At 40.2% G+C, this 25402-nt stretch overlaps 1 protein-coding gene across 4 annotated transcripts in view; it reads left to right on the forward strand.

Annotated features, from left to right (window-relative positions):
- Positions 1–5885: 5885 nt before the first annotated feature.
- Positions 5886–25402, forward strand: part of ACSS3 (acyl-CoA synthetase short chain family member 3) — a 185641-nt gene continuing 166124 nt past the window's right edge. For 2 of the 4 annotated variants that reach the window (XM_070788879.1, XM_070788878.1), the window contains exon 1: positions 6077–6682. In XM_070788879.1, coding sequence (XP_070644980.1) covers positions 6375–6682 — 308 coding nt within the window. In that variant the 5' untranslated portion in view covers positions 6077–6374. Of the gene's footprint in view, positions 6683–25402 lie in introns of all 4 variants that reach the window. The other 2 variants (XM_019960308.2, XM_070788877.1) reach the window with 2 other exon arrangements.

Raw genomic sequence — 25402 nt, forward strand, 5'->3', positions numbered from 1 at the left:
CTTTTTTAAAAGGTAGGGATTTGAATCAACAGGTAACACATACTAGTATCACAAGAATCAGCTAAACTCTTCTCATTCAGAATAATGGCTGGAAAAAATGTCCAAATACTTTAAAACTGTCTTATGCATATAAATGAGATATCCGTTTTTATGATCTACTAAAAGTAATTTCTTTGTTTTCATATTTTCTTCCATTTTAAAATAGTACTTCATCTGAAATACTTGTGTTGTCTTTAAAACCTCAAAGTCATTACCCACTTCCTTGTTATGTAAGAGCAACTCTTGTTTTGGGCTTGTTTCATTTTCTGGTTTAACTTTGTATCTTCCAAATACACACACACACACACACGTGCACACACACACACACGTGCACACACATGCACACACAAACTGGGAACCTGAAGTAATGTTAGGCAATCAACTACATTTTACAAAAACTTTTATTATAAAGGATATTTCTTTTCCTTTTCATCATTTGTTCCCTGATAATGAGATCCTTTCTTGTATAAAGTTTTATTATTAATACAAAAATTGAGTAACAAGCAGTGGTTTTAGTTTAAGACAATAAAGTAGAAGCAATACTTTCTAAGGAATTACCTCTGAAAAAGAATTAAAATGATCTTTCAAGGATTTGGGGGATCTGATTAAAATATTAACCATTTTTATTCACAGCTCCACTGATGAGATTTTTCTCCCCCCCAACTGTAAATTGTTATACAGAGAAAAACAAACACAAACAAAACCCCCAAGAACTTGAAAAAAATGATTAGAAGTATTTGCCTAGGTTGTTCCTTTTCAGTTTTCTTCAAATAAAAGCAACTATATTTTTATTAACTTTTACTAACTAAAAATAAATTTTAAGATGTTTTATTGTTTACTTTAAAAAATCTTTAATTTTGTGTTGGGGTTAGCCGATTAACAAACAATATTGTGATAGTTAGTTTCAGGTGACCAGTGAAGGGACTCAGCCATATATATACATGTATCCATTCTCCCCCAGACTCCCCTCTCATCCAGGCTGCCCCACATAACATTGAACAGAGTTCCAAGTGCTATACAATAGACCCTTTTTGGTTATTTAAAAAGGATAATGTGGCACTAGTGGTAAAGAACCTGCTTGCCAACGCAGGAAACGTAAGAGATGGTGGTTTGGGTCGGAAAGATCCCTTGGAGGAGGACAAGGCAACCCACTTGGGTTTTCTTGCCTGAAGGAAGAATCCCCATGGACAGGAGAGTCTTGCAAGCTACAGTCCATGGGGTCTCAAAGAGTTGGACATGACTGAAGCAACTTAGCACTCATGCAACTGATAAGGAATGTCTTTAAAAAATAAAAATTAAGCTGGTTGATGAATCCCATACCTTATATTTGGTTGCTAGGATGAACTGAAGTTGTAGAGCTCTTCCCATCCACAGAAATATTATTTGTTTTAAAACAATTCTTTCATCTGCCTTTTCCTCCTTGACTTTACTGAAGTTACTGTGTGAGCAAAAAAGAAGAAAGTTTCAAAACAGGAGTCTATAATTACATTACTATTAGCTATTTCACTTCAGAAGTTTAAAAAATATTTACTGAGCTATGAAAACTAGCATATTTTCCAGAAATTCTTTACTAAATCAGAATTAATCTGCAGTGTTTCTGCAGGCTCAAATTTCAGCACAGTCTTTACCTGCTGCAGAAATAATTTATGCAAATACTTCCATGCCAAGTTTTCATAATATCCAGGAAATTTGATATATGAGGACATTCTTACTTTTGTCGGTAGTAAAAATCTTACTAGTTCCAATAGACAAAGGTAGACATTTAACTCTAAACAAATTTATGTGAAAATTCTGTAGCCAGCAGAATACATGATCAGGGTAGTCTACACTTATTTTTAAACTGTGTACTTTTTCATTCCTTTTACTCTCTCTGTTAACAAAGGCCTGGATAGCCAAGGCTATGATTTTTCCAATAGTCATGTATGAATATGAATATGAGAGTTGAACCATAAGGAAGGCTGAGCACAGAAGAATTGATGCTTTCGAACTGTGGTGCAGCAGGACTCTTGATAGTCCCTTGGACAGCAAGATTAAACCAGACAATCCTAAAGGAAATCAACCCTGAATATTCATTGGAAGGACTGATGCTGAAGCTGAAGCTCCAATACTTTGGCCCCCTAATGTGCAAAGCTGACTCATCAGAAAAGACCCTGATGCTGGGAAAGAGTGAAGGCAAAAGGGGACAGGGGAGGCAGAAAATGAGATGGTTAGATAGAATCACAGACTCAATGGACATGGGTTTGAACAAACACCAAGAGATACTAGAGGGGAGGGAAGCCTGGTATGCTACAGTCCATGGGGTTCCAAAGAGTCGGACAAGACTTAGCGACTGAATAACAACTCTAAAAGTTTAGCCTGTACTAAGAATGACTGATCAGAGGCTGTTATAATCCTAGGAAAAAGTTGTAGGATCCTGTATCTTTTTCCTCTTTTAATTCTAATTCTACTCTGTCATCCTAACTTTCAGCATCTTTTTCTTAGGCAGTAAGTGTTCCAACTCCAGTTTCCTTCCTTTCTCTCATTCTTTCTCAAGCAGTCTTTCACACTTCTTTGATTCTCTATGCACTTTCCCTGCATGACTCTTCATCATATGAAAGTTTCAGATAATCTTGATCTACTAATCTTTGCTCAAGGTGTTTAATATGTCATCTTGAATAGCATATTAAACATACCACTTATTGCCATACAATGAAATATTGTACTTATTACAAAAAGCTAGAATTTTAGAGGGCGTGAAAACCATGTTGCCCCCAAATTAGTTAAAAATATAATTTTGCTTTTTTTGAACAAGTACAGAATGTACATGCATGCTTCAATTAAAATAATTTCTTACAAAAATTTCTGACTAAAATTTTAAGGGTGTTAGTGAAGTTGGAGATTTGAGGGATTTATTTTTTGGACTGAGTGTTGGTTTGCTAATGCCTAGGTGCTATGCAGTTTATACATATTTAAATTTTATAACAATCCTGTGAGATAAGGATTATCAGCCTCAAATAATGTTTGGTGTTAAAGGTGAAATGGTCTAACCTCAGGCAGATCTGCACACTACTTTCTAGCTTCCTCGGAGAAGGCAACGGCACCCTACTCCAGTACTCTTGCCTGGAAAATCCCATGGACGGAGCAGCCTGGTGGGCTGTAGTCCATGGGGTCAATAAGAGTCGGACACGACTGAGCGACTTCACTTTCGCTTTTCACCTTCATGCATTGGAGAAGGAAATGGCAACCCACTCCAGTGTTCTTGCCTGGAGAATCCCAGGGATGGGGGAGCTTGGCTCAAGTTTCTAGTTTTATTGCTCACTCCAGTTCTCATCTCCACTACTCCTCCTGTGGACTGACCTTTACTTATGCTCTTCCCTTTTCTTGAAATGAAACTGGTAATCACAATCTATTTCAAAAAGTACTTAAACCAAAACAGCACAATGCAGGGTCCAGAAAAAAACAGTTTAATCCAGCAGTGTGGGGGTCTAACTTTTCTTACACAATCTTTTAATCAGCCCTTTTGTTTTTCAGTCCTTAAACTTCATCCTGAACTTTCAGAGGAAGCCAGGGCCTCCTAATGCTGAAACATTTCAGGTTTCTGATAAGGAAATGCATTTTCTCCTTTCAGCTTCCCCCTGCCACCCTCCTGCCCCCTTAAATCATACACCATGAATTTAATTTCTTTCCATTGTCTCATTTGGCTTGTTGTCCTCTCCTGTTTTCTTCATTCTTACAGATTTTTACCACCACCATCACAGTCACCACCACAACCATCACCACTGTCCTTTCTTTTTTAGAAAGAAAAGGAAGATGAAGAAGAGGAATGGATGTGGGTAGTCACCTTGTTATATTTTGCTGGAAGTCTAAAATCTTTCTTCTTTTGAATCATTAGCCTGGTGTGAAAATTGTGGACTTTGGAGTCAGGTTCCCCACCTTTTCCAAGCTGGGGCACAGAGAAAATGTATTTGCGTTGTATGCTGGGGTAAGTGGCAACACTAACACGATAGGTCAGTGCACCTTGAATCACAGGAGTGCCAAGGTATCCACCACACTGCCTCAAGGTGGTCAACATGGGGATTACAGTTCCTGTGTTGTAGCCACGCGTTCCGGGAAACAAGCTCACTCAGAAGGACAATGCAGATAGTGGAGTGCAGTTTATTACACCGGCGGGCCCAAGGCAGAGTCTCCTCTTAGCCAAGGACCCCAACCAGCATTTGTGAAAATCTTTTATACCCCATGTGTACGTATCTGAACCCACCACTCCAAATCCCTTGAGACTTACATAAGCCAAGGAAAATACAGTCCCAATAACCCCATCATTCATGTGCTATGTGCTCATGTGCTCAAACAGTCAAACAGCCAATAATCAATAAAGCCGAGGTTACACTCCAGTAGATACAGAAAAATTTATGGCCTGTCTGGAGGAAGGGGTGATTAGTGTATGGTTTCTCTTAGGCGATGAGTAAGCTAGATACGATCTTCAAGGTTCCCCTGTCTGGAGGGGGTCTTCTCCTTCTGTTGTTGTTTTCATAGGCACTAAACCCAGAGTTCAGAGTCCATTGGAAAGGTGGCTGAGCATGATCAGCATGAACAGGCCTAACATGGAGTTTCAGGCCCTATGAATTCTTTCTCACCTGCTTCTTAGTACTGGTTGGGAAATGCAGGAGCTAACATATCTGAAAGTGCCAGCACAATGTTGACACACAGTAGGAGCCAGCAGAGATCTCCTTGCTTCCTTTATATCCCCCTGAGTCAGTCTCAACTTACACAATGCAGGGGCCAACGTATTTGTTCATCAGATGACTAAGATGGACAGCACTGTAACACCACAGAGGATGATCTGGGGTCAGAGCATTCTGTAGACCAGAGAGCAGCATCCACAGCTGGGCAGAGGACAGGAGGAGGCAGGAGGCTATCTGGCTTCCTGCCTCTGCACTGAAGGGCCTTTGCTTTTGGAAATCACTGGCCCTGAGGCCTTGGAAGAGTTGGCTGCAGGTGTTAAGGAAAAGTCTAGTGTCTTGTTTTTTAGATGAAAGGAAAGGGCTGAGGTGATTAAAGATATGTTCTTTGTTTTATTATATTTATCCCTGTTCTGTTTAACCTTTATTTTCACATTATTCTTTTCCTGCACAAAAAAAAAATCTGTTTACAGCTTCTCAAGTTTACAATCTTCCTAGGGTCGGGGCATTCTTCATTTGTTATGTCGGATTTGGGCACACACATGTTTACAGTTAAAAGTGCAAATGCTGTCACACCAAACAGCATGTGGCATAATACAAGGCAAACGAGATAGACTCTGAATTTCACTAATGAGTTAGAAAAACAAAACCAAAAAAACCCAAACCCCAAACCAAACAGAATAGTGAGGAGTTTAAAGAATGTTAAGTCCACCAGACAGTAACTTACACCTCCTGCCTTTCTTTTTAAAGTTTCCTCAGCTTCCTCTTTTTTGATTCATCTTGACTTTGCTCTTCCTTTTGACTTAAATTTTTGTTTTGTTGGGTTTTTTTTTGACTCATCAAAAAAACAACAAAAAACGGGCCAAAGAAACTCCGAAGAGGCAAATGGGAAGAGAGAGAAAGCAACAGGTCGTCCTGCTTTCTGCCGAGCTCACGTGGGGGCTCTGAGCCGAAGGTCCCATCCCAAGGTTGGGGGTGGGGGGCTACCTTCCCTGCGGCCTGTCAGTCACCCCCACGAGGCTCTTTCCAATTCGGTTGGGCAACCTCCCTCTACTCCTCCTCTCTCAGCTGTCAGGAAATCCTGGAGCCGCCCTCACCCCGGAGCCACTTGTTTTCTAAGTGGCCAGGGATGGAGCTTTGTTTTCAAAAGAAGTAAATAAAAAAACTTGAGACTTCAGGGGCTCGAGGGCCGCAGAGTTCGGCTCGGCCGACGGCTCCCGCCCCCCCGGGGCGAGGCGGCTCTTCCCGCCGGTTCTCGGAGACCGACCCCGAGCAGCTGCACGCTACTTGTTTGCTGGAAAACAGGGGGGGCTGGGCCGGCGGTCCTCGCCTTAGGGGCTCTCCAGTGTCGGGGCGGGGGCGCCCCTCCCGGCGGGGTCGCGGGGCTGCGGACGCGCCGGGTTTCTCTCCAGGACGCGGGGACCCCACACCCCTCCCCGACTCCGCGCCCCCTCTCCAGCTTCCCCCCGCCGCTCCAGGTCGGTTTTTCCCGGCGACTCTGGTGGTGCCTTCCAAAGTCCCAGGGCCCTGGGCACACCTCGGGGTTTTCTCCCGCCCCCCGCCTGCTCTCCTTGGGGCCCCAGGAAGTCGCGAGCGCCCCACGGGTGGTGCGTTCCGGGCGGCGCGCGGCGGAGCCTGCAAGGAGTTGGGGAGGAAGGGGCGACCCCGCCGGCAGCTATGAAGCCGTCTTGGCTGCAGTGTCGCAAAGTCACCGGCGCGGGGGGCCTCGGCGGGTCCCTGCCCGCGTCCTCTCCCGCGCGCGGAGCCGGCCCGGCCCGCCGGGCGTACGTGGCCCCCGGCCCGCGGGGCGCTCTCGGGGGCCGGGGCTGCAGGGCGCTGTCCTCGGGCGGCGGCGAGTACAAGACCCACTTCGCGGCCTCGGTGACCGACCCCGAGAGGTTCTGGGGCAAAGCCGCGGAGCAGATCAGTTGGTACAAGCCCTGGACCAAGACGCTGGAGAACAGACATTCGCCTTCCACCAGTTGGTGAGTGACTTTGCGCCCACCCCCATCTCTTTTGGGCGTCCAGGCTCGACGTCCCCTGCATCGGAACCTGGAGTTCTTTTGGGAAAAGAGAGTGAGACTGGAGGTGTGATCACACCTTTTAAATCCGTGTTTAATTTCAACTTCATAAGTCAAGCTCTCTTGCCTTGTCTTGAGGGATTCGGTTACCTAGGGTGAGAGCCCTGGTTCCTGTAGACCAGAAATTTACCTGTATGGCCAGGCTCTGCTTAGCTGAGCAAGAGCCAGCCCCCGAGAGACACACAGTCTGGAAGGGTAAGCAACCACGGAAACAGGTGCAAGCAGAGTGATGAACTAAGGGTTTCTAAGTATCCTCAGGCTGTGGGGAGGAAGAGAGTTGGTGAAAGACTTCAGTAAGATCACACCTAAGTAGAGATTGGAAAAATGGATATATCCTCTCAAAGTTCACAAGGCTTCAGTTATTAAAGTCCAGGAGGTGGAACACAGGTTGAAATTTGACTGTTGATGTGGCTGCGAATAATTGTGTTGGTGGGAAAGGGGACTGGTGAGTCAGGGGTTGGTTTGGGAAAGGATTTATGCATCACGCCAAGTAGCTGGGATCGGGTCCACAGCCCTATCCTGTATATGAAGCTGCATATACAGGATAGGGCTGTATAGAGAGACCTATTCTCTCTGCATAGAGAGAATAGGTAATATACCTGCCTAGGAGGTGCTAGAAATCATGGTAGGAATAAAGGTGCTTTTTTCTTTTTCTTTTAGAGTTATGATTGTAAGTAGTTATAAACATTGTTTTTGTGTTACAACAAACAAAAGATACATTTGTCGAATAAATGCCAAACTTGTCAGATTCTTAAGGGTGAATCACACAGGAGGACTCGAGTTATGGCTGCCCTTTGGGCCATGTGCCTAGCCCTTAAGAATGTGGTTGCTTTCCTCAGGCAGCCCCGAGGGAGAGATGTTTTCTCTAAAAAATTCTGCAAAGCACTGCAGTGAGGTTTCCCACTGCCATTTCCAAGTCCCCAGCAGTGAAATGGGAGAATGACATGGTCAGGTTTGCATTTGATGAATGTGTTCTTGTTGGGAGTAGGAATCTGGAAGGGAGAATGACCTCTCGACCAGAGACTGTTCTCTGTCACCAACATGCTGTGTCCCCTCATGATTGTTTGGAGCTATTTACATGGTTTTACCTTTAGAGTCTAGCACGTTTCCCCATCCAGTTCAAGTTTTCCAGTAGTGTTTGATTGATCCTCTCTTATGTACCCATCAGCGAATCAAGCATGTGGCATGCATGTGGCAAGGGGCACGGGGAGGTGTCATGATGGTTAACAGCCTGTTCTCTGGGGCCAGAATTTTGTGTTTGAGTTCTGGCTTTTATAGTTACTGGCTGTGTGTTCATAGGCAAGTTGCTTAATCGCTCTGTTCTTCAGTTTTGTCATATATAAATGTGTAACTAGTAAGATTAATTTAGTAAAGGATTAAGACCAAGTCTTAAAAGAAATAGACCCTATAAATGTTAGAGTAAGAATAGCTATCTTTGCACTCTCATTCCACAATTATTTAAGAGCAGGAAATCTCTAGATCTGAGAAGATCAAAACACCGAGATTATTGTCTCACCTGAGAATGTGTTCTCAAAGTTCTGTGTCCATATATCTGTCAAAAAGTATGGAACTGAAATTATTTATGTGACCACCGTCCCATAAAACTGTGCAGAAAACTCAAGAAATCACTGGGACACTCCAAATCAAAACCAATGAGGGCCAGACCTAAGGTAGTGGCAGTGGCACTACCTCTAGAACAGGTCTCTAGAGGATTAATTGAAGTTGGGGAGGGCTCAAGGGAGTACAGAGAATGTGGAACTCAAAATGTCCATCAAATCGACCTTTAAGATCTGGAGATTTTCCCTCTATGTTTTTTCTCTTCTTAATTTCTAGTTGCTTGCCTGAATTTTTAAAAATTGTAGGCATAAAATGTCTACTTTTAAAGAGGTTTTTGGCCAAAGGGTCTTTGTATGTATTTTATTTTATTTTTTTAAATTTTATTTTATTTTTAAACTTTACTTAATTGTATTAGTTTTTCCAAATATCAAAATGAATCCGCCACAGGTATACATGTGTTCCCCATCCTGAACCCTCTTCCCTCCTCCCTCCCCATACCATCCCTCTGGGTCGTCCCAGTGCACTAGCCCCAAGCATCCAGTATCAGTACATTGTAGGTCACAGTATTTGATAATATTGTATCCAAATTCTTCATCTTTGTACTCTTGGAATCACGTGGCTGTACCTGTTTTATAGCAGCCCAACAGATCAAAGTGAATAACAGATAAGTCTTTGAGTCTGTATTTGTTTTAGCAGTGTGATTCAATCTTACTGAGGAGTTTGGTTGGCAGAGCAGAGTTGGAGAGGCAGGTAGACATAGGAGACCATCCATCCAATCTGAAACTCCATTCAAAAAATGGTTTCAATCTGAATCCTATTTGGAGTTATTCTTCGTTGGTTAACATTTTTCTGCAAAGGTAAACTCAAGGTCAGGGCAAGTGTTCACCCGCCCCCCTTTATACCCCTATATTCTAGGGCAGAACAGACACATGAATTTAAAAAGTGATAGGTAACAGGATACACGGACTTAATGATTTTTGATTCTGCATGTCTTGGGAGGTGGCAAGTGGATACAGGCACAATTTGATATGAAGGTGCTTTACTTACTTTTTGAAGCTGGGATCTGGGGAAGGGAGCTGTTGACCACCAATCCTTAAGTAAAATGAGGAAGGCTGCTACAGCTAGCTGTTCTCTTCGAGGTGGAGCTGACAGAGGTGTGTAGTCAAGATTGCTGAAGCCCCATGGTTTCCCAGAAGTTGGATGGATTCTTCCTCATTATACGCTTATCTGTTTATTTTTTGTGGAAGCAAACTCCCCTCTGAATCTACAGGCCTACCAAAAGCCCCAACACATAAATAGTAATGCATATTAGGTTTCACAGTGACATAAACTACTCAATAGTAGTTTACACATGCAGTAGTATGAGCATGGAATCGAAGTCTTTGAGGGTGATACTTTAGGGACCTTCCATTGTAGTGAATAGCCCTGTAGAATAGATTTCTGTATTCTCTGTAATCTCTGAGATCTTTGAAAAACAAATTCCATGTAGGTGCTTTAGGAACATGTGAAGAATTACCTTTCCTCATAGTTTGTTGGTTCATTCACATTGTTGACACCTAGCTTTGGGGAGAATAGAGTCTCTATTAGACTTCAGTGGAGAACTGACTATATGGTGAAGCAATTAGAACCCCTAGTAATTTCTGTAGTCCTGGGACCACAGAAAGGATGTTTTGGTTGTTTTCTCCTGATGAATTAGACATCCTACTGCCTTTCCTGAAAGTGAAATCCAGCTACCCCTCTCAGAGGAATTAGGCAATTCACTTTTGCATTATGCATTGTGGTTAATTTTTGCGGTCTGGGTCATTAATTATCCCTTTGTCTGGAAACATTGCAGTCCTATTTTAGTTTGTTTATATTTAAACAACATTCAATAATCAGACTCTCACATACTGTTTGATTTATTTTTTTTGATTATTTAATTTAAATGTATTAACAGTGACCATAAGCTAACAAAGAAAAGTCTAAATGCAGATGATTAGAAAATGATTTCTGCTTGGTTAACATATCTACAATGGAAATCGTGTAGGTACTTTTTTTTAACATGCAGGATCTCAGTTTCTGACTGACTATGAGATAAAGGTTGTTTAAGTCTCCAAGTCTTAAAAGGGCTTATAAGTGTTAAAGATATCAATTATTCACTCATTGTGTGTATAGTATAAAGAAAATGATGAAAGAGATGGGAGACATACAGTAAATTATTACAAAACTATTTCTTTAGAGTTGTAGTAAATGCTATGAAATAATAAGGGGATTTGCCATAATCTTTTCTGGAAGGATTGTGGTAGGAGTCTTGAAGAAATGATGGTTAAACTGAGATCACAACGTGTAGGGATTAGACTCAGATGGAGGAGGGAACATTCCAGACAAAGAGAACAGCAGATGAAAAGGTCGTGAGGTATGAAGTAGCTCAATAAGTTCTAGGAACTGAAAGAAGGCTGACTTGGCAGGTAATAATTAAGAAACAGAAGGAGAAAGCCATATTGTGAATGGTCTGGTGAGTCATATTAAGGATTAAAATTTTTTTTCCTAGCACAAACAGGTCCCATAGTGGATGATCAAAACTTGAACTTCCTACTCTTCTTTCTGCACTGGAACAAGAAATGTTTGGGTTCAACCCCGGCTCTGCCACTTCCTTTGGATAGGCTTCAATATCCGTACTGGTAAAATAAGAGTAACGATAGGATCAGTTTCTTAGGATTATAGAGGTGGGTGGGAGCATAAAATGCCTAGGACTGTACCTGGCACACAGACCTCATTACTGATGTTTTTGAAATATGGAAGCGAGATTCCCAGAAGCTAGTGTGGACCAGAAAGTTTTCAGAGAAATGGTAGCATATGGACTCAATCTTAAAGTAGGATTTAGAGGAAGAAAAACACTTTTTGTGTGCAAAAGAAAAACTTTTGTGTCCAAACCAAACATGACGTAGGCATAGAGGAGAGAAAGAACCAAATATGCTTGTAGGTCAGAATGGATAGGAGATCAGTTGGCTTGTAGTGGTTATTGTGGAGTTACAGTTACTCCATAAGGTGGTTTCAGGATGGTTTTGGAAGGCTTGGAATAGCAAGCTAAGACATTTGCATTCTCTTTTTAGGCTGTACGTCACAACCTGTCTGTAAGTCTGCAGATAGGTTTTGTGTGACCTAGGTGCTGGGTTTTTTGTTTGTCTGTTTTTGAAGTAGTTGTCAGTATTTAAACATTGGAGGATTTCATCTAAAATTTAAATTTCCTTTAATGATTCAGTCTGGGGGGGTCTTCTTTTGAAAAAAAGCAGATTAACTGTCAGCGCTTGGTCAGCATTTTCACATGGCAACGCTTGGCTGGAACTGAGTAGCTGCTGTCCCAGGTGAGATTAGACACACCGATCACCAGGTGGGGTGTAGGGAAGTAAAGGAGTTATGATAAACCTGAGAATTTGACTCAGGTACCCAGGTGGAGGAATTGATTGTGAATTAAAGATACTGATTTGAAGACTTGGCATGAGCTTATAGGATTATAGGTTTGACTGACATTTGTAAAGACCTGAGAGCTAAAGCTTGGTGAATGTTGAGTTGGGGGGGAGAGAGAGCGCAATTTAGAGAGAGAGAGAATGAACAAAATACTAAAAACTGAACTGGGGAGATAAATGGAAGAGGGGGAAAAACCTGTGAGAGTGGATGAGGCTTGTTCAGAGAAGTAGGATAAGGAAGAGCAGAATATTTTGGTGCCATGGAGTAAGAGGGAGAGAAGAGATAAAAATAGGGAAGGTCGATAGTGGTCAAGGGCTCTAGAGGAGTTTTGAGTCTATTGAGGACTGAAAGATAACAGTCTTGACGCAGAAATCTTCAGTGATTTTTAATAATGTGACGTCAGTGGAGAACTGAAGGCCAAAACCAGGATCCCGAAATACAGAGGGAACTGGTGGTAGGCAAAAACAGTCCAGGAATATATTGGACAATGACAGGAAGGGGAGGCGAGATGACAGCATGTGGAGGCGTCTGGGTTACCTGAAAAGAAGTTTCCTCATTATCTTTCCTTTCCCCACCTCCCCCTTTAAGAGCATCTCTTGTTTAAAGGAAGAAGTGAAGAAATCTGGGAAATAGGAATGAAGGGAATTTTGCTTATTTTGAAACCTGTTCCTCATTAATAGGACTCCTTGTTTTTACAAGTTGAACTTTGTGTGGTTTCTTATCTGTTGTTTTCTTTAGATGCCAGAAGTTCATGGAAAAAACAAAATGGAAAAGTCTAAAAGATGGAATAAAAAGCTACTTAATAGATTTACATGAGGTAGATAGCTAAGCATTTAATGATGAGTTTAACAGGGAAGATAAAGAGACAGTTAAAAAAAAAGATGAAAGAACTAATATTTGTTGATTTGTTAAATTATTCTGGGGTTTCAGACCTGTCAGTAAGTGGTTCAGAGGGAAAAAAGTTCTTTATCTTTTACTTGCAACTTTTCTGAGTCTGACATTCTTTCAAAGGAAAACAAATAAGGAAAATATAATGTGGATTTTATATAATCAGAAAGTAATTTATTCCTCTATTGAATTTTGATTCTTTGGCAAACAATTAGCCACATTAAGCTGTCTTGGAAATTCAGCCTCCCTCCCTCTCTTTCTTTTCTCTAATAAAATTTCCTTCATATTTATCAGTGTATTTAGTTCTAGTTGAAAGGTAAGAGTTTTATCTTGGGATGAAAAAAATGTATCCCTTTCTGACAAACTCTAAATGAAATGAATTTATTCATAATATTGTGCACAGTACAGATACATTTAAATTTTAAATTATCATGTTTTAGAAATGAAAAAATATTTTATGAGGGTACATGGTGAGCATGAAAAATGGCCTGTTAGCAATACTCTCCCTCAGATAGACTCATCAAGAAAGACCAATTTAAAAAGATGGGCTTTATTTTATATTCTGAAGGTCAACAGCTTGGTGCTGTGCTGTATCTAATTTTCTCAGTCTGTCATGCTGCTGAAGGTTCAGGACAGAACAGAATGAACTACTGGAATGCTGCGATTACATAAGCAGGGATGGATTGCCTGACAAATGCACAGTCTGTGCACAATGGAAATTCAATCAGCTGTGACCAGTCTTCTACCAAGTGTGGGGTAAAGTCCACGCTCTTAGGACCTCCTGGAAGGTGGCTTACTTTTTCTTTTGTTCATGCCACATACTATTAGTTGAGGAAAAAATCCAGTAGTTGAAGTTATTTTTCTCTTCTTGTTCTCCTTTTCCCCCTCCAACTCCTCCTTTTTTTCATTTTCCCCTTCCCCCCACCTTCTTCCCTGCATCCTTCCTTGTTCTTCTCCTTCTTCTTTTTTTCTTAAAAGAATTTCCACTTAAGCAGTGACTCTGTGAAGGTGGCATTTCTTTCTATTGTGTGAAATTTGTGAGAGAAACATGTGGGAGGCTAATGAATATTTGTGATAATGTATCTGAATGTAATAACCTCTTTACAGTTTTAGGAAACACATCTGAAAAACTTATATTCTTTATGTAAACCATGTGGTTAGAGAACTTATAAAAAGTATGAATTATATGTACTTTTGCTGGCATTATGGCCAAATGAGGTAAGGGACAATGCATAGAAAGGAGAAGTATTATTCTTATCTAGGAAAATTGAAGTTTAAGAATTTCCAGTTTGAAATCGTCCAGCTGAAAGTCTTAGAATAGCTGAAAACAGATCAGGTAACAACGTTAGAGGAGAGTTCGATTTATAACTTTTAGGTAAGTAGTGAATTTTACTGATTTAAAATACTAGTTGCTCTAAGTGGGATAAAAGCATCTAAAGTCTGTAGGTCTTGACTTAAGAGATAACTCTAGGTAAGAGGAATACCTTCTCCAGGTTTTGATGTTAGTATAGCAACATTTCCCAAGTATAATTTTTGAGATGTCTCTCCCAAGTGACATTAGTTAAGTAAAAGAAATTTGGGGAGATTAAGGGAAAAGAAAGATTGCTCTGTAGACATGATCAATATAGATATCTGTGCAAAAAAAGTAGTACAATAAAATGATAAAAAATTTAAATAGCCCAAGGGATGTAAAATCATTATTATTGACTGTTTGCTAAAATAACCGTAAGTGAAAGCCCTGGAACTTAGAAAAGTCTACTTTTGCACTAATCTCTTTGCTTTCTCTCCACACTTTTTAAAATTTTCAGTTTCACTGATTCTCAGTTGTGAGTTAAGTGCTTTTCTAAGCCACAAATGCTGTGACATTGCCTTGCTCCCAACTCTCCCTGCTTAATCAAGGCTGAATGAAGTTTGCCAGTGTTACCGATGCAAATTTGTACCATATGCTATCATTTTCCCCTTGGGTAAAAATGTGGGTAGGGGAAAAAGTGTTGAGGATTGTTATTAGTGGAGAAAAACAAATTGATTTCTGGGTTAAAACTTAGGTCCCCAGTCCTTGAGCAGTTTACGGTACCAAAATGTGGACCGTGGTGAGTACTGCTGTTCAGCAGTGTCTGTTCTCTGCTTTTGAGCCCACAGGAGGGTCCAGCTTCCCCTCCCAGGGGTGGTTATGTGACTAGCTTTGGCTAAAGCAGCCAGAGAAAGGCGTGTCACTTCCTGTGAAACAATCAGTGGCTAGTGCTTCAATGCTTAGTCCTCCCTGTCAGTCAGAGCCATGGTGGAAGCATGTGTAGCCTGGGGAACCGAGCACATGCAGGGGATGGTTCTCTGGGGAGTCCACTTGAAGCCTCAGTAAGGGTGCGTGAGTGAGGAATGAACATTGTTTCAAGTTACTGAGTATTTGCTATTGTTACTGTGTGATGGTTCTTTGGGGAGTCCACTTGAAGTCTCATTAAGGGTGCATGAGTGAGGAATGAACATTATTTCAAGTTACTGAGTATTCGCTATTGTTACTGTGTGTAATCCAGCCTATTTTATTGATTGTGACATCATTAATGTATATATTAATAACATATAATAATAACATAGAACTTTTTGAATGGAAATGTCCAGCATAAGGCATTGGCGAACCACTCCAGTACTCTTGCCTGGAAACTCCCATGGACGGAGGAGCCTGGTGGGCTGCAGTCCATGGGGTTGCTAAGAGTGGGACACAACTGAGTGATTTCACTTTCCCTTTTCTCTTGTGTGCATTGGAGAAGGAAATGGCAACCCACTCCAGTGTTCTTGCCTGGAGAATCCCAGGGACGGCGGAGCCTGGTGGGCTGCCATCTCTGGGGTTGCACAGAGTTTGACACGACTGAAGTGACTTAGCAGCAATTTAGCAGTCCAGCATATAGTGAAAACAGCTAGGCTTACGGTATCTGTGCTATGAGCCAGATAGAATACTAAGTACTTGAATTTATTTAATATTTCTAATAACCCTGTGAGGTAGGGGACCTTATACTCTTGTTTAGTGTGTATGGAAATGAACATACAGAGAGTTTAAGAAAACTTGCCTAAACATATAAAACTAATAAGTAGCAGATCTAGGATTTGAACCCAGGCAGTCTGAATTTGCACTTCCTAGGTGGCTCAGTGGTAAAGAATCTGCCTGCTAATGAAGGAGACTCAGATTCAGTCCCTGGGTTGGGGCAGATCCCTTGGAAAAGAAACTGGCAACCCACTGCAGTATGCTTGCCTGGGAAATCCCATGGACAGAGGAGCCTGACGGGCCATAGTCCATGGGTCTCAAAGAGCTGGATATGACTAAACACAGCAACATAGCACAGCATGGTACAGGTTGAATTTAGCATCTGTGCTCTAAATATACACTACATTATATTGTTTCCGTAATAATTGTCTTATTTAATTTTTGCTTTTTTTTTTCTTACCCCTTCTCCACTGAAACTACTAAAAGTAACTTTAAAAATCTGGATTTATATCTCAGAAGCATTTGGAAAGTATCTCTATTTTATTTAGAATGATAGACTGATGTTCTTTGAAAAAATAAACTGTATGTTTGATGTAAAATATTTAAAATGTATACAACAGTCCCAAAAGTGGTGGGAGAGGGACTTTATATTAATTGTTACCTACTTTAGAAATGTTTCCTGAACAGTAGAAAGCGATATTAATCCCTTCTCTTAAGAATGCTATGTTGGTTTTCTGTCTTAAGGAAAATCTAATGACCACATTATTACTCATTGCTTGTAGTGTGCTTTAGCATTATTTTTATGAGAACACATGATAAATAGCCTAATTAATTCATCTAATTATGAGTACTTGAAAAATTTCCTTTCCTCCAACTTCTCAGGAAAAAATAATAGGACTTGTTACATGTTTGTAATTATGGAAGTTGTTTGTTTTGATTACTTTTTTTTAGTGCATTCAAGTATGGTATTCTTTGCTGTTTTGCTTCCATTGCTTCTCATCTTGATCCTAATGCAGGTGGACAGACCTTGATACATAACATACGTTAAGTGCAGGGATGAGTTTTTTCCCCAAGGAATCATATTGCATCCATCTCTCTTGTTTCTAAGATGAATATCTTATTTTTGAAATCCAGTACAAGAACCATGAACTGTGGGCTCTCTCACTAACCTGTGTTATTCTATAGGTGTTGCCAAACTTTAGGGAACAAATAATCTGAAAATGTTAAACCTTCCTTTGAGTGTCTAAGGGATGAGCCACAGCAATATCTGAAGAGTCTGTAAGAGAACACGTGACTGTTCTCAAGCACATGACTGAGTTATTCATTCTTTTCTTTAAGACTGATGAATGCGTTTCAATAATGATAATAACAGTAATAACAATCATGGCGATACAACAGAAATCACTATGGAGCACTTGTGCTGAGTCAGACTCTATGCTAATACTATATGTGTACTTTGAATCCTTCTGACACCCTATGAGATACATATAATGCATTTTTTATGACTGTGTAAACTGAAGGACAGAGCGATTAAATGACTTGTAATATAGTGGTAGACTTAATTTTTCACACCCGTTGGGTCACACTGTAAGAGCCCAATTTCTGTAATGAATTGTGACTACACTCTTTAAAACGTCTTTTGCCTGATTGTCACATGACTGTACCTGGAAAGTACAAAGGAATGAGAGCAATGTTTGAATTAAAAACATTTTTTAATCAGAGATGTAACTTCCCTTCTCTCATTTGTCACTGATGTTTCTATGTGTCTTCCATTTTCTTCTCTCATTTTAGTGGAATTTAAATCTTCACTATTTTCCCAGAGTCAACTTGTACCTGTCTTCTTGGTAAATGGTTCTTTCCTAAAAAGCCTATCACCTTGAATCTTATTTCCCTTTAAACTAGTTTGGCAAAGAATGTTCAATTCCCATTTGCATTTGGTCACTATACATCCACTATGTAAGCTCATCCTCCACTGATACTTTTCTTTACCAGTAGCTTAAAAGATCACAGCTAGGTGACAGAGGGCAGGGGTCAGGTCTCAGTCATCTTTGCTGTCTCTACCGTGGAATGCACCTGACCTTGTATATGTCTGTCAAACTATTTCAGGTTTAAGAGTTGTATCCATGTCATTTTACCAGATTGTCATGTTTTAGTCACCTTATTTAGTAAACATATTAGCAGATAAGCAAAAGAAAACTCACTGTTTAAAAGTAATAAAAGACAAATACCATATGATCTTACTTATGTTGTTTAGTCACTAAATCATGTCTGACTCTTTGAGACCCCATGAACTGTAGCCCATCAGGCTCCTCTGCCCATGGGATTTCCCAGGCAAGAATATTTGAACTGGGTAGCCATTTCCTCCTCCAGGGGATCTTCCTGACCCAGGGATCAAACCCATGTCTCCTGCATTGCAGGTTGATTATTGACCACTAAGCCACCAGGGAAGCCCTGATCTTGCTGCTGCTGCTGCTGCTGCTAAGTCACTTTAGTCGTGTCCAACTCTGCGACCCCGTAGACGGCAGCCCACCAGGCTCCCCCGTCCCTGGGATTCTCCAGGCAAGAACCCTGGAGTGGGTTGCCATTTCCTTCTCCAATGCATGCAAGTGAAAAGGGAAAGTGAAGTCGCTCAGTCGTGTCCCACTCTTAGCGACCCCATGGACTGTAGCCTGCCAGGCTCCTCCATTCATGGGATTTTCCAGGCAAGAATACTGGAGTGGGGTGCCATTGCCTTCTCTGAAGCCCTGATCTTATATGTAAATTCTAAAAACCATAACAAACAACAAAACAAAGCAAAAACCAGGCTCACAGATGCTGAGAACAGATTGGTGGTTGTCAGAGATGGAGTTGGGTGCAGGTGAAATGGGTGAGGGGCATCTTAAATACTTAAGTACTTGCTTGAGTGTGTTAAAGCATTACAGAACACAAATATATATTATTACAGTAAGAATAGCACCAGTAATATTCCTTACCATAGTTTTTTGGTGACATGTTTGCTGACCTGTTATAAAAGTGGAGTTTTTTTTGGTTCTGCTGCTGCTGCTAAGTCGCTTCAGTCGTGTCCGACTCTGTGTGACCCCATAGACGGCAGCTCACCAGGCTCCGCCGTCCCTGGGATTCTCCAGGAAAGAACACTGGAGTGGGTTTCCATTGTCTTCTCCAATGCACAAAAGTGAAAAGTGAAACGGAAGTCTCTACGTCGTGTCGGACTCTTTGCGACCCCGTGGACTGCAGCCTACCAGGCTCCTCCGTCCTTGGGGTTTTCCAGGCAAGAGTACTGGAGTGGGGTGCCATTGCCTTCTCTGTTTTTTTTGGTTCTAGAACTTATTAATTCTTAATCTGTTTGTTCCTTCTTTTATTCTTCCTTTCTTTCTATTGTTCACTCATTAATGTTTACTGAATGGTCATCTAGGCCAGGCACTATTCCAGGTGCTGAATAAGAGTCCAAGTAGAGTATAACGTTGAGGAGTGATTTCATACATCAAAGGGAAAAAGTGTTTTTGCTTGTAATAAGATAGCTTTCATTTTCCTATTTAATAAAAGGAGAGTAATCATGAGTGATATGGACTATCGAGTTATTTTCTGAAAATACGGGTAATAAAATTTGCTTTATTTTGCAATCAAGTCTACTCTGAATTACCTTTGACCATTGAGGTGTGAGTAACTAGAATATACAGGCTCACATCATGGTGATCCGTGGCCATTTTCTAACTAAGAAATCCTTTGATACATAAAATAATCAACCAATTTTAATTTTATCCCTTTGTGTAGCTTCTTATTTTCTGCCAGAAGTGCTAACACCCAGGAAAGTGAGGAAAAGACAAGTAACACAAAAAGAATAAAGAGAAATAATGGGCTTGGTTAGCATCAGCTAGATAATGAACTCTTGGATAATTGAGCAGGCTGCACTGCATTCAAGTTTCAAATTAACGAAATGTGAATGGAAAATGTTTAATCTATGATATTATATGTAGACAGTGAGGAAATGGGCAAGGATAGAGCAAAGACAGTTTGTGACCTTGTTAGATTATTTTGAGGATAAGACTAGGGGAAAAGACAATAACAATTTTGTCTACTTTTCTTAATGTTTTAATTTACACTCAATGGTATCTGGTTGGTTAAGTTGGCTTTAGTTTCCGGCTGTGTGTTAAGGTTGTTTTGGCAAGAGTGAAGGTGGGAAATTGGAAGAGATTTAGTGGGGTTTAATTAAAAGAGCAGAGATTTTATCATCCAAAAGCCTTGGTTTGAGACATAGATTTTGAATAACTTTTCATTGACATTTCTTATTCAAAAGTAATTCTGACTGAAATTTAGGTTTATGCTTTTTTTTCCCCAGAAAGATGCAGTGTTACTTTAAATTTTAATTGTGTAAACTCAGGAAAGCCAGAATAGATGGAATATCAATTATAGTTCAATATCTAGTCTCATATATATCTTGGTATAGTTGGTATATTTCCCTTCAGTCTTTCATTTTCTTTTTAAGTTTTTATTTTGGAATAATTATAGACTCATAAGAAGTTGCAAAAATAGTACGAGGAGATCATTTATACCCACCACTTAGCTTCTTCCAATGGCAACACCTTACATGACTATAGTAAATTATCAAAACAAATTGACATTGGTTCAATACAATTAACTTGACCAACCAACTTACTCAGATTCACCAGGTTTTGTTTTGTGTATGTGTTGTGCTTTTAAAAAATCTAGTATCTATTTCTGTTTGTCAGTTTGTTTGACTCTCTACTGTTTTTCTTACAGAGAAATAGAATTATAAAAACATAGAACTTTAGAGTTATACTGTTATATTGTTTGATAGCTTATTTTCCCAGTTGGAGTAAGTTGTGGTTTTTTTCATACCTCTGTTCTTCTATTCCGTGATTTTTATGTATGCAGAATATCTAAACATACTGGGTGAATGTAAAATTATTTTTTTCACAATCCCTTCCTGTTGATTTTGAGGTGGTTTCTCTTTACTTGCAAGAATACTTTCTTCTTTGGAGACAGCATTCTAAAGATCTCTGTGTCTCTGTGTCTGACTGTCTGTCTGTCTCTGTTTCTTTCCTTCCTTCTTGCAGATGAATTCTTAGATTTCTGAGTCAAAGAGGAATTATACGCTTTCTGATATATATTGTCAAAATTTTTCTCCAAAAATATTAGTAAATATTGTAAGGCTCCACAGCCTTTTTCCTTATGAGATATTTAGAGAATAAATAAAGATAATAATTTAGTGGACTGAACATTGGGTGTTTTAAGATCTTAATATTGTGTCACATTTGTTTCAGATCATTTTATTTTAAGAAATAAAATAAAATTGATGCTCCCTGTGTATCTCCCCCAATTATATAGTCTTTATAGAAACAATCTCAGAATAATTTAGAAGTCTCAATGGGAAGAAAAGTTCTTTTTAGACATTCTAAAATGATTGATTGTATTCTTCCTCTTTAATAAGAGCTTGTATAGACCATTTCTCTGTGGACATGAGCTAAGTGTGTAGAATGAGTTAATAAATGTGGTGTCTGCCTTCTGGGAGCCTCAACTGTAGAGGACAATTTCCTCAGAACATTGCAGTGTCATTCTGCCTGAGTTATAGCCTTAACGAGAAAGAAATGGATAGCTACGATGAAGACGTAATGTGAACGTAGAAAAAATACAGCCCTGAAGTCCTCAGGTTTAGAGCACATTAGTTTCAATCCTCTCTTTTCCCTCTCTCTTCTTCCCATTTCTCCCTGCTGCTGCTGCTGCTGCTGCTAAGTCGCTTCGGTTGTGTCCGACTCTATGCGACCCCATAGACTGGGCTGCCCCGTCCCTGGGATTCTCCAGGCAAGAACACTGGAGTGGGTTGCCAGTTCTTTCTCCAATGCATGAAAACCAGAGCAAAATAACACCGTGTCATCAAATTGGCTTTTTCTTCCCTTGGGTGCTGGGGTTGCTCTTTCTTTCTTTCTGTCCTTTCCTTTTTTTTATCACATCATCACGTTCTTTCTTTATCACGTCATCACTATCATCAGGATTAAATGCTAAAAGGCATCTTCTCTTTCTTCCATCAGATACAGGTTGGCATTGGAGAGTGTGCACCCTCTTCGGCCCCCTCTGATTCTCTGGATGGTTTGGAGATTTCAGGGTTACCTGCTTAAGGTCTCCATGCGCATCCTGGTCTGTAGGTCTGGTTTTCCAGGAACCTGCTCTGATTTGGAGTTCTGTTCCTTATGAGCTCATCGTGATCTGTTTCTGAGTTGGTTGTCTGAGGACCACTGCTCCTGAGTGCCCTAAGTAGTTCTCTTGAAAAGGGCTGACTGATAAAGTTAACTTTCCTTTAGAATGTACTTTTAAATATATATTTATTGAGGATTATATTTAGATTTTAATAAATTTATGCTTTGAAATGTTAATATCTTGATCTTAACTTTTACATTTGACCTTTAACTTTACTTAATTTTGATTTTAGCTTTTCCTTTTTTGAATTGAGTTGAATCCTACTCCCTTTTGCTTCAATTCTTCATTTTTCCTGCATTTCCTCTAGAATAAAAATAAAACAAGCAAGATAAAATTGTGTCCTCTTCTTCTGCTTTGAATTTAGCTGCCAGGCATGACTCACAACCTAGGGCTCTTTAGGATCACTCATTCATGCCTTTTCTGTCTATTGACAATGGATCCAGTTCAGATAACAGGTATTGATTTCTTGAAGGCCTTTCTTTTTACTCTTTTTCCTGTTGGCTGCATTTCTCACTACTGGCAGTTCTCTCTGTTTTAATCCGAGATGATCTGGCAAGGGTGTAGATCATTATTTCATGTCCTTTCATGCTGAGGTGGGACAGTTTGTGGCGAAAGCTGGTAGACTGGGGCCAGGTTCTGAGTGTATTTACTAGTGTGGACATTATCAATAGGGCTAAAGAGCACCTCTCACTTTATGTTAGGTTTCTCTGTTAAAATATTGTCCTATAGAGAGATGTGCTTTCCAGCTTCTTTTACAAACACAATATCCTTAGTGGTTAAATGAGCATGAGGTTATTATGCTGCCCCAAGTAAGCAATTACCCAATTTGGAGGGTTTCCTGGAACAGTCAGTTGATACTGTCCAAGGCCAAGTACCTGTAACTTAGATGAGATGTCACAGTGCGAGAAAAGCAATATGATGCCCTCTTAAAAATGCTTAAAGCCTTCTCTGTGTCCAATAGTAGTCTTTTGAGCTAGTTGTTGTTTTTGCTGAGCAGTTACCTCATGAAACCCTTATTCTTATTTGTGTTAATGTGTCAGAAGAGTGCTATTTCAATATACATTCATTCACACTTGCAGCATTAATTTAAAAATAATAATTGAGCATTTGCAATATGCCATTAATGTGGCTCAGAGGGTAAAGCGTCTGTCTACAATGCGGGAGACCTGGGTTCAATCCCTGGCTCGGGAAGATCCCCTGGAGAAGGAAATGCCAACCCACTCCAGTACTCTTGCCTGGAAAATCCCATGGACTGAGAAGCCTGGTAGACTACAGTCTATGGGCTCACAAAGAGTCGGACATGAATGAGTGACTTCACATTAATGAGCTAGCACATGGCCTGTGCCCATAGGACGTGGTATCTAGTGAGGGTACAAGAATTACTCAAGTTAGCATACAGACATGGAAAACTGGAAATTCTTCACATTTTCCCTGGCGTCGGAAAGTATTGGGTTCTAGTCTGTAATGTGTTAGTTTGATAATTCTGGGAAGCTTTTTGACCTCTTTAAGCCTCATTTCTCATCTGTAAGATAGATATAATATTGTCTTTCTCAAGGGATAGCGCATGGATTAAATGCTTTACCAAACTCGGTTTAAACGACCAAACTCAGAACCTGGCCCATTATGGGTAATTAACAAAATGCTATTCCTTCTCTTACTTCAAAAAGTATTTATTTTTCTTTTTTTATTTCAGGTCTCCCTTAAAGAGAACATAAACCTGATACCCAGAGATGATAAGACCTCAGTTTTCTTTGATACACCCTTCTTCCTACTTTAAGCTCCTTTGATTTGTTTCTACACTTCACCACCTTTTTTTCTTTTTTTTTTTACTTCCTGTGATTTTCTAGGCTAGTCAATAGATCCGAACTGATTATCTTTCCTTGTTTGCCTCCCACTGTGACCTGAAATCCCATCCTGAACAGGGCATTCCCTTTAAAAGGCCTCCCCTTCCTTGACAAGGTATTCCAGGCCTTTAAGGTAAGGCTTCCACGGGTCTTTCTTGCCTTAGCTCTTGTTATGCTCCCACCCCAAACACACATCTCTTCTTTCCGCAGCACTGATGCACTTGTAAAACAGAACCTGAACTTTGCCCTGTTTTTCACTTTCCCACTTGCCAGTGCCATTAAAAAACAAACAGTATTTCCACTGGTGTTCTGTCCTTCTCCCCTCAGCTACCTTCACGTTTTGCCCTTCTCTTTGAATACAATCCAGCTGAAAGATCGGCATAAATAAAGAGATACTTCTCTTCACATCATAAAGTCTTGCCTTGTGGTCTGTTTTCCAAGTCCTCTTTTCTCTTACACTCCTGCGTCCACTGAAAGGTGGCCTCAGGCCTCATCACTCGACCCAGATTCTCTTCCAAATATTCATCAGTGTCAATTTATTGCTTAATTCTACGTATTGACTTCAAGTCCTTACCTTGTTTGATCTCTCTTTAGTATTTGACTCTGGGGACCATCTCTACCTCTGAAATTCCCCATGGCTCTGTTGTCCAGGATGGTAGCCTATAGCCGCACGTGGTTACTGAAATTTGTTTAGTTAGAATTAAATAAAATTTAATTTACATAGCTAATATGGCTCTTGAGTATTTGAAAGGTGGTAAGTGTGACTGAGGAACTACATTTTAAATTTTTTTTTTTTTAATTTGTGTTTTAATTAGTTTAAATTTAGCCAGCCACTTGGGGCTATTCTGTTGAGCAGTGGAGATATAGTACAGTTGCATCATCACAGAAATTTCTGTTGGACAGGGCTTCTCTGGAGTAAAGATTGGCAGAATTTTTCTTTAAGGGGCAAAATGGTAAATATTTGGCTTTTCACGCTAGATAGGCTTCATTGCAACCACTTAATTCTACTGTTGTCAAACAAAAGCAGCTACGGAAAATATATAAACAACTATGTGTGACTGTGTTTCAATAAAGCTTTATTTATACAAAGAAGTGGTGGGCCAGATCTGGCATGTGGCCAGAATTTGCTGACCCTTCTCGAGCCCTGGTTTCACTTCCTAAAACATTTTCTTTTCATTCTTCTGTATTTCTCAGATCTCTCCTTCCTTTCCATCTTTATCATCCCAGTACTTGATTACTGCAAAAAATCTCATTAGTCCCCTCTCCTGTTCCTGCTGCAGTTCATTGTACCCACTGGCACAGAACTGTTCTTTCATAATTCATCGAAGTCAGATCATCACTTGTCAATGTATGTAGTGATGGTAATCACTTCATAGGGTTATTGAAAGGGGTCAATGAAATGTGTATAAAATTGTACTCATGGTGGATTTAGATTTCTCTCACATTAACTTATCCACATAGAATAGTGTTTGTGACCCAGCGTGTGACATCCTGACATCCAGTTCCAGCTTGTCGGACTTCACTATGGACCAGACATAGGCTACATAAACTCTGTGTACCTCAGTTTCCTCATCTGTAAAATGGGGATATTAGTATACACATAACATTTTTGGGATAATTAAATTAATTTGTATTAAATGCTCATAGTATTATGTTGATATAGAGTAAGGGCGATGTAGTTGGTTTTCATTTTATTTTTCT

Source organism: Bos indicus, chromosome 5, assembly GCF_029378745.1.
Source record: "Bos indicus isolate NIAB-ARS_2022 breed Sahiwal x Tharparkar chromosome 5, NIAB-ARS_B.indTharparkar_mat_pri_1.0, whole genome shotgun sequence".
In the NCBI taxonomy this organism is placed as follows: domain Eukaryota; kingdom Metazoa; phylum Chordata; class Mammalia; order Artiodactyla; family Bovidae; genus Bos; species Bos indicus.